At 46.6% G+C, this 9242-nt stretch overlaps 1 protein-coding gene across 3 annotated transcripts in view; it reads left to right on the forward strand.

The window, feature by feature from the left end:
- The first annotated feature begins 3738 nt into the window (after window positions 1–3738).
- Dusp22 (dual specificity phosphatase 22) overlaps window positions 3739–9242 on the forward strand; it is a 58446-nt gene continuing 52942 nt past the window's right edge. For 2 of the 3 annotated variants that reach the window (XM_006972288.3, XM_006972289.4), the window contains exon 1: window positions 3739–3897. In XM_006972288.3, the coding sequence (XP_006972350.1) occupies window positions 3877–3897 (21 nt within the window). In that variant the 5' untranslated portion in view covers window positions 3739–3876. Of the gene's footprint in view, window positions 3898–3978; window positions 4003–9242 lie in introns of those variants that run through there. The other variant, XM_076573119.1, reaches the window with a different exon arrangement.

The raw sequence follows: 9242 nt of genomic DNA on the forward strand, positions 1-9242 counted from the left end.
CCTGGCTTCATCATCAACACCAAAAACAATAAGTAAATAAACAACTGGCCTCTGCCTTCAGGAAACTACAGTTTTGGCAATGGTTGGTTGTGATGACAATACCAGTCATATAGTCTATGACTTGTGTGTTTAAAAAAAAAAAAAGCATCATTTTCCACCCACTGTTAGGAACTAGTGTTCTGTCTTTGCAGGACATTGATTAATAATCTGCTCACCGTTTCATTCCTTCTTGGTCTTGCCAATATTCCTGTACTTTACAGGTCCACAGGTTTTAGTAACTCTCAGATAAAAGCCTGACAGAATCTCCTAGATCCCAAGCCCCTCTCACCGCTCCACCCAGTCACCTGGGCACCAGGCCTCTTGCCCCTCTCCTCTGAATCACGATGCACATACCTGAAGTTCTGAGAGCTGAGTTCTGTAAGCCTCTTGTCAGAAAGAAGGAAACTACATTGGGAAGGCTGACTGAGGGCTGGAAACAGGTGGCCTTCTGAAGGACGATGTCATCCTCTACAGAGGCCAACCCTGTGGCTAGGCTATCATGTAGGCTCAGAGGCCTCAAGTGGCCATCCGAGCATCTTTCCTCTGGACAGAGCTGCAGAAACAGAGAAAACAATCTGTGCTTTTGCTTCTGGAGTTTTGGGCTCTGCCTTGTTTCTTCTTTCCACACTAATTAGTATCTGTCTGCCTTTCTTTTCCTTTTAGTGCTTGGGCCAAGGCCTATTGCACAACTACTCACTTGAGTAGAGGTTTCTCTGAATTCTCTGAAATTATCATTAGCATACCCAATGATCTGACTTGCTCTCTTGAACTTCTGCTTGTGGACTTTTATACGTCATGACAAATATGGGCTGGTCACAAGACATTTATTGTGTCGTGAATATTTCACACATCTATGATGTTGGCAATGCTGAGGGCGGGGGAAATGGTAGGAAGAAAGGTTATGGATGTAATCCTTTTATGGAGCGGAAATCCACTTGACTCTGGCCTTTAAAGCTTTTATGAATGAGGGAAACCACAAGTAAACAAACACATTCTACATTGGATATGAAATACACTAGGTTGGTTTAGATTTTCCCTCTTTTTCATAATCAGAAGCTACAGAGAGAAAAACTCATAGAACTGCAAGAATTCAAAAACAGATACTAATCATGCTATGATGGAGGAAGGGAGATTTAGGCTCTAGAATGAAGGTAGGAGATGAAGAGAGACAGCAACTCTTATAAAGGAACTCTCTCTCTCTCTCTCTCTCTCTCTCTCTCTCTCTCTCTCTCTGTCTCTCTCTCTGTCTCTCTCACACACACACACACACACACACACACACACACACACCAAGAATCACACTCTATTGATTTCTGATGTTAATCATCTTTTCCGCCTCTTCTCAAAAATAAACTTTAAGGATTTGAGATGAGTTCTGGGCATGTGAGTATTCTAGAAAGACCCAAGGCAAATGCAGGCAAGTGCTAACTCTGTCAAGAGACAGGTGAGCTCATGCTCAAAGCTATAATCATAGTAATATTAATAACAACAATAGAAGCATAGGCACACTAGGAAGTATTCCAAGTGGATGGCAGAAGAAAAAATACACGTTTTGTGTTTGTCACTTATGCGTGTGTACCAACTTACGAACTAATTGTGCTTTGAGAATTAGTTTCTACTGGAAACAATGACCGGCAGAGAGTGAAGGAGAGTAAGCAATTGTCTGGTTGTCTTCATAAACTCATTCTAGTGGACCCATTCTAAGGAGGAAAATGCTGAGAAAGTGCATCATCTTGCCCAAGGTATTCCTAAGGGTTGGGGATAGAGGGTGGTCATGTGATTCCCCTAGTGGAGTCCATTGCCTATGCTGACCCTGACGGCATAATGGTGGCATGGTGCAGAGGGAAAGAGGGCAGGCTGCCCCCAGGACCAGGAGGAAGAAGACATGAGGGGGACAGGACAGGGACAGTCCCATAACAAGGAGCAGAAGCAGGCCACAGTCTCACCCTGTAGGCAGCCACAGAGCGAGTGCACATTAAGGGAGGCAATGCCTCTTATTGCCCGGGATGAGAGTGTACAAGAAGAAAAATGCCACAAGACTGAGCCAACGAGCTCTTCCCACGAGTTTTTAGCACTCTCTAGAAACTCTTAAAATATTTTTGCATATGTTTGCCTAGTGTGTGTGTGTGTGTGTGTGTGTGTGTACACTCACAGGTGTGGTCAGGGACAACTCACAGAACTTGGTTCTCTCTTTCCACCATGTGGTTTCCAACGACTGAACTCAGATCGTCTGGCTTGGTAGCAAGAACCTTTACCAGCTGGGTCAACTCAACAGCATTTCCTTTTTCCTGGTTTTTGTTTGTTTGTTTTTAGAACCTCCCTACTGGTTTCTCAGCCAAGAGTCCATTAATTGATTTAACAAATGTTTATTTTGTGCTACTTGCTATCCCGGGCCATATGGCAAATTAGTGAATAAGATAGAAAGGCCCTTTTCAGGAGGTTGCTATCTTATGAGATAGGTCAATATTAAGCAATTAGTAATTTCTGATCATAGTGCTACGAAAAAAATAAGATGCAGTCATTTTATATCTACCTGAAGTATCCCATATAAATTTGGTGGTTTAATCGAAAGAAGAGTCTCTAAGAAGACCTTTGTTCCGAGACCTCAAAAGAAGCTATGCAAAGACTTGGGGATTGAGATGTCAGCAGCACAGGACCCTGGGCAAGATCAAGCTAGGAAGCCGAAGAAAGAGCAGTGCAGCCTCTGAGGCTGATCCCATGTGGACAGAGGGGTAAATGATACAGGGCCAGCAGAATCGGACCTGTCACATCAGCTTGAAGCATGGCATGTCTTCATTCAACAAGTACTTTCTAAGTATCTATGGAGTGCAGAGCATCGTCAAGAACACAATATGAAAACGAGAAACCTCTAGCTCAGTGGTTCTCAATCTCCCTAATGCTGTAACCCTTTAATACAGTTCCTCATGTTGTGGTGAAACCCCCATCATAAAATCATTTTCTTTGCTACTTCATAACTGTAATCTTGCTAATTATGAATCCGAATGTAAACATCTGTGTTTTCTGATGGTCCTAGGCAACCCCTGTGAAAGGGTCGTTCGACCGCCAGGTTGAGAACCACTGCTCTAACTGAAGGATTTTTGCGCCTGTTAAGAGGAAATTTAAAATTTAGGATGGATGATTGATGGACCTCAAATAATTTTAGTACATGCTGGAACGCAACCTACTCTAGACAAAATCGCAAAACAGGTAGGTGGGGTGGGAGGCTTTCTGGGAGCAGTCATCTCAACACATTTCCCTGAAGGGGAGACCCTGGACCATTTACAGCCTCCAGCAGCCTTCCTCTCCTAGACCGGCCAGGGTCATATCTCTGCAGAGGTGAGTCACCTAGCCCACCTTTCCCAGAGCGTGCTCCTTCTCGGTCTGGGTTGGGTGGGGCAGGGCCACAGGAATCCCCCGCCGCCTAAAACTGTTGGCTCAGAAAACCCAGACAGGGGAGCCCCGAGCCCAGACTCTGTTTAGCACCTGATTCACCCAGGGAGTCAGGGCCCTAGACACTGCCGGTAATTGGCATCAGGGAGCCCCAGGGGAAAACGCCTTTGGGGACTTGGGTACCCCCCTACCGCGGCGCCCGCCTCCACCCGCGGCGCGCTTGCGCGAACTGAACTGCGGGCTCAGGTGCGCGTGCGCGCCGGGCGTCCGGCCGCGGGGGCTAGGGCCGCTGTCCCCGACGCGCGCCGAGCCCGGGCCGGCCATGCCGTGTCTCCGGCGGAGCGCGCGGCGAGCGCCGCCCTGGCGCCGCCTCCCGCCGCCCCGCCCGCTCGCCCATGCACGCGCCGGCTCCTCCCGCGAGCACGGAGCGGAGAGCGCGGCACGGCCATGGGGAGTGGGATGAGCCAGGTAACGTCCGGGCCCGGCCGGCCGCCCCTTCCCTCTGCGGCTTCCGCCGCCGGGCCTCGGTCCGCACAGTCTGCCCTTTGAGAGCCAGGACCTGGGCTGGATGTGGTCTGTCCCCCCTCCCTTGAGACCGGGCCCCTTGACGCCTGCCACCCACAGCATTGGTGAAGCCGGGCCAGATGGGCGGTTTCTGTAATTTCCTCTTCTCTTCCCCAGATTTGTGTGCGCGTGCACAGATAAGCCGCTCTGGTGGGGAAGTTCACGGAAACCCTAGCACTGACCCGGCTTTTGGTGTCTGGAGCTGGTTGACCCTGGGTTATGGGGCTTCCGCAGGGCTACCTGTTGGCTGGCTGTTGTGCGCACTAGGCCATTTGGAAAATCTTTCCTTGACCCTGTGGTGGTGCAAACCTTCTGGGCCAGTTTCTTCACCCCCACCCTCTAGGCTGAGGATGGTGATAGACAGTCCTCTGGTGGTGGGGGGGGGGTTCCTATTTGTGTCAGCCTCAAGATTAAGGAACTTGCTGGTTTAAAGGGAAATCTTACTATGTGTGTAGATACCTGGGACTAAGACAAGTACTTCTGTACACGTATTTTTAAATATTCTTGGGTTTGGTGAGCTTCTGGCCTTGTGCCCCACCCCCAGCCCCTACCTCATCTCCGTATACCTTCTCTGCCATGTTTATGGGCTATAATGGTGTGGCTTGCTTTCTCTGTTTTCTTCCCTCTGCTTCACCCTTTCACATTGGTTACTGCTTTGGGGTGAGGGCACCGCAGTGGTTTAGTTATTTCCATGAGAATGAATGTTGAGGCAGCCATTGAAGGTAGGGGACTAGTGCTCCTTAACTCTTTCCACAGTCTCCACGCTTCTGCATGCTGTGAACCAGTATCTCACTGAGGTATTTTGGTGACTAGAATTTAAGTCACTGAAAATTTCTTTTTTTGCCAATGATCAGAAACTCCCTCTCTTGAATGCGTGCTTGCATTATTATGTTCCCATTAGCGCGGGCATCCGTCAGCTCTATGACTAGTGGAGACATTAGCCTGGGTTTGGAGGCTCGGTTTGCTTTCCCACTGACTGTGGCTGTGCCTCCACTTTGCTTTGGTATTTCTAGTTTGTTCCAGTGGTCACTGCCCTTTCTGCACTTGGTTTCAGGTATTTTATATTATAATTGAAAGAGTAGATTTAGGTATGCAATGATTGCCCAAGGAATATTAATTTCACACTTCATAGCAAAAGTGGTAGTATTCATATCCACATTGTGCTATTTACCTTTCAAAGTAATAGATTTCTTGGCTATTTTATTATCATAACTATCTTGTGCAGAAACAATTTCCAGTGAAGAAATGAAAAACTATAGGTACAGAGAGATTTATATGCTTCAGTGGTTCAACACATACTGTGTACTGAATATGGGCCAGGTGTAGTCCTTTTGGGGACAGAGGGAGGAAGCCAGTGCAGATGACAGAGAAGTCCTTCACAGACCTTCTCAGTAGGCCACTGCTGGTCTGGTAGAAATATGACATGAACCCCATCATTTAAAATTTTCTGGTAACATTTCTTTGAAATTTAGAACAAATGATCATCTTACAAATATTTATTAAACTGAGTTTATTTAAAGCATTTTAACATGTAACCAATAAGTAAAATTATTCATGCAGTATTTCTTTCTGCAGTCTTAAATTCTCATTAGGTACTTGATACATTTTAAATGCTCAGGAACCACTGGCTGATGGCCACTGCACAACACAGATTACTGTGTCTCTGTACCTGTCTGTGCGTGTGTGGTGGTGGTGGGCTGCCTTACAAGGTGCAAGACTAAAGGCCCTAAAGATAATTTCCAGAGTGTGGGGAAAGTAGATATCATTTTAAAAGGTGGATCCCTACTAGAGTAAACATGCTCAATCTGAAGTCAGAGGGAATTACCTGAATTACAAGTCAAGGCAGTGATGAAGTAAGTTGTTGGATGCAGGTGACCAAGAGCTTTAACCAGAGTTCTTCTGTGTACTGCTGTGTAACTTTAAATGGGGTTCCCTTTTTTTCCCTAGCAGGGGAAAGAAGAAAAGAACAGTTTGTTTACAGATTCAGCAGAAGGTGCTAATGTTGGAGATGTGATTATAAGAATATAAATAAAATGGGTGATGCCTTAGAATTTAAAAGTGTCACTTAGAAGGTGTTTATTTGAGGTTCTTGGGGCGGAATTTCTCATCCTATACAAATTGGTCGTCTTTGGCAAAGAATTACAGACTAAGCAGTGTCTGCTCCACTCTGACTCTGTGAGGGACTAGCAGTGTTTAGGCCTCATGGTAGATCTTTATCCCAGTTTCCTATCTGTTATTCAGAGGACAAAAGGGAAATGGCCTATGTATTCTGTCCAGTTAAAGATGAGAAAAAATAGCAACAGAGAGCAAGCAGTGGTCCATTCTTTTTTGAGCTTGTAACACGGCTCTGAGGAAGCCGTTTTCCTCTTTGTGCAGATTGGGAAAGGAGATTTGAGGAGTCTAGATAAGACAACTACATCCTGATGCAAGAGGTGGTGGAACTGGATTTGGATCCCAGTTCCCATTGATAAGAGGAGAGTAGATCTCTTTCTTTTGACCAGGGCTGCCAGTTTGTCTCAAGTAGATCCTAAGCATATGTAAAAATAACCAGAACAGACCACCAGAGATTAGGATTCATTGTACAACAAAGTCACTCTCTTCCTTCATGTTTGACATCGACAAAGGAGGCGTTAGAGGCAGGCAGCTCCCACTGTCTTTGTGTAAGTCCCGAGTCGACGTTCTGAGCTGGCCAGCATTGCAGTCGCCAGTGAGTCTGTGGTGCCTGGGCTCTTTAGTAGTACTTTGCTGCCCTGGAGTAACTTGCTTGTTCTTCACCAGCTCCGTGAAGAAGTGCTGTTTATCCCATGCCTGTTTTTCCCACGAGGCACACGAAACTTAAGGAAGCAGGGGCAGGAGTTGGTAAAAAAGGCTCTTACTACACAGGCCTGAGGATCCGAGATTGATTCTCAGCACCTGTACCAAAAGCCAGGCGTGGTCGCATGTGCTTAGAACCCCAGCCCTGGAGAGGTGGAAGGATCCCTGGGGCTTGCTGGTCAGACAATCTAGCTAAATTGAGATCCTGTCTCAAAAAAATAGGTGTAGAGTAATTCATGATTAAATTAAAATTAGCCACTTCTGCCCTGCATATCCACACATGTTCACATACCCCCATACACATATGCATATATATGTTCATGCACACAAATACATGTACACACAAGGAGCTGGTCGAGTTACCCACCTGATGAGTGGCAGAGCCTCGACTCAGAGCCAGTTGGTCTGGCTCACAACCACAAAGCAGAGAGCCTCATGGTATGACTGAGGGGCCAGCCTAGTAAATGTTTCTGCTCATCAGCACACCATTGTATGTCCATGTCTTTTTTGTGTGCAGTCTCTGAAAGCCAGTTGACCCAAAGTTTTCTCAAGAGTTTGGACCAACACATTTTTTTAGAGGGAGACCTCTGTCTTCACTGTCTCATACTAGTCTTAAATACTGCAATACATCATTAAAAACAAAGCCACAACAACACTGTCTTTATTAGGCATGATATCACAGAGCACTGCCCCCACATGCTTCTGTGTGTCCTTTACCTTGATCAGCCTATGATAATGACAGGTGGGCAGAAGCTGTGCCATTGTAGGTCAGGAAAGGAGGACCTTCTGCCTCTGACGTCTGTCCTCCAGTGACTGCCAGTATTGTTTAGTTCATGAGCATTCACCTGACTGGTCTGGTGGCCTCTTCCTCCTCCTGTGCCTTGCCTGCTGGGCAAGGATATTGTCCTGGCATTTCGTGGGAACCCTGCTATGGCGTCCGTTGGTATTTTGCATGAGAAGCCCTCGGTTGCTAAGAGAGCAGGGATGTCAAAAAGCCTGATTTTTCTCTCCCTGGATTTATAGATACTTAAAACTAAAAGGCCTTCAGTGGTTGGCGTAATCCAGTCTCTGTTTTCTCTAAAATGGGTAGAACAGTGCCTCTCCAGTTACCACTCACACTCTTGGGAGAAGCAACAGAGAATTTGGGGGGGGGGGGCATTTTTACAAACTGTGAAGGTGTACATGAGCTCTGTGATTGATTAGTGTTCTTGGATTTGTCCACTGATGAGTACAGGGATGCGTCGGGCTTGGGTATGACTGACATCTGTTTTAGATGACTCTTTCTCTGTGAGAAGACGAAGGAGTGAAGGAAGGATTACCGTTCCAAGGAGATACGTGCCCCCAGTGTAGGGAAGACTTCCTCAGCAACTGCCCAGTTTGCACTGGACTTTTATGTGTTTGCCATGCAAGCCTCTGTGACTCATAGTGAGCCAAATGGCTTTCCAGGCCTCTACCCAGTGGATGGCATTCGCATCCTCCCCTACACTGGGACAGGCCCAAATCTCCAGTCCCTGATGTTTCTCCTGGGGGCAAACTTGTTTCCAGTTGCCAACCTCTGGCCTAGTGTTCTTTGTCTTAGAATCCTCTGACTCTCATTTGATCGGGGACTGGGTAGTTATCAGGAGTGGACTTAACCCTGCGGGAAGTACTGTTTCGATGTAAGAAGGGGCTGGAAGTCACACATCTTTGTCCTGTTACAGTGTTTCCATCATCCCCAGGTACCTTGGCTATGTTTGTTATTCATGCATCCATCCATTCACAGTTTAAGTTGTACTGCTCCACACCTGTTGCTGGCAGGGCTAAGTGCTGGTGCCTGTAGTGGGGTAAAAAGTCCTGAAACAGGAAGACACTCCCCTAGGCATTGGTTCTAGTCCTGGAGGACACCAGTTTAGAAAGTAAACATGTTTGGGGCTAGTGGTTGGATATAGCACTGTAACAGTAGTGTTCTCCTATACCCCCCGAATCTTGTCTTTACTCATTTTTTTTCAAATCTTTTTTATATTGGTTTTTCCGAGACAGGGTTTCTCAGTGTAGTTTTGGTGCCTATCCTGGATCTTGCTCTGTAGACCAGGCTGGCCTTGAACTCACAGAGATCTGCCTGGCTCTGCCTCCCGAATGCTGGGATTAAAGGTGTGCACCACTGCCACCCAGCCTTTTTAAATGTCAAAAGGATTGAACTTAGGTCCTCACATATCCTAGGCAAGTGCTCTACCACTGAGCTTCATCTCCAACCTTTTTTTTTTTTTTTTTGATTCAGGTCCTTGCTGTCATGGTCCAGGCTGGCCTTGAACTTGTGATCCTCCTGCCCTAGCCTCCCAGGTAGCTGGGACCAGAGGCATGTACTACGATGCCTACTCTTTTCTGCTTTAGCATTACATTTTTATTTCACATTTCACAGAACAGATGCTTAAGGCAGTGTTGTAAGAATACACAGG

Source organism: Peromyscus maniculatus, chromosome 5, assembly GCF_049852395.1.
Source record: "Peromyscus maniculatus bairdii isolate BWxNUB_F1_BW_parent chromosome 5, HU_Pman_BW_mat_3.1, whole genome shotgun sequence".
NCBI lineage: Eukaryota > Metazoa > Chordata > Mammalia > Rodentia > Cricetidae > Peromyscus > Peromyscus maniculatus.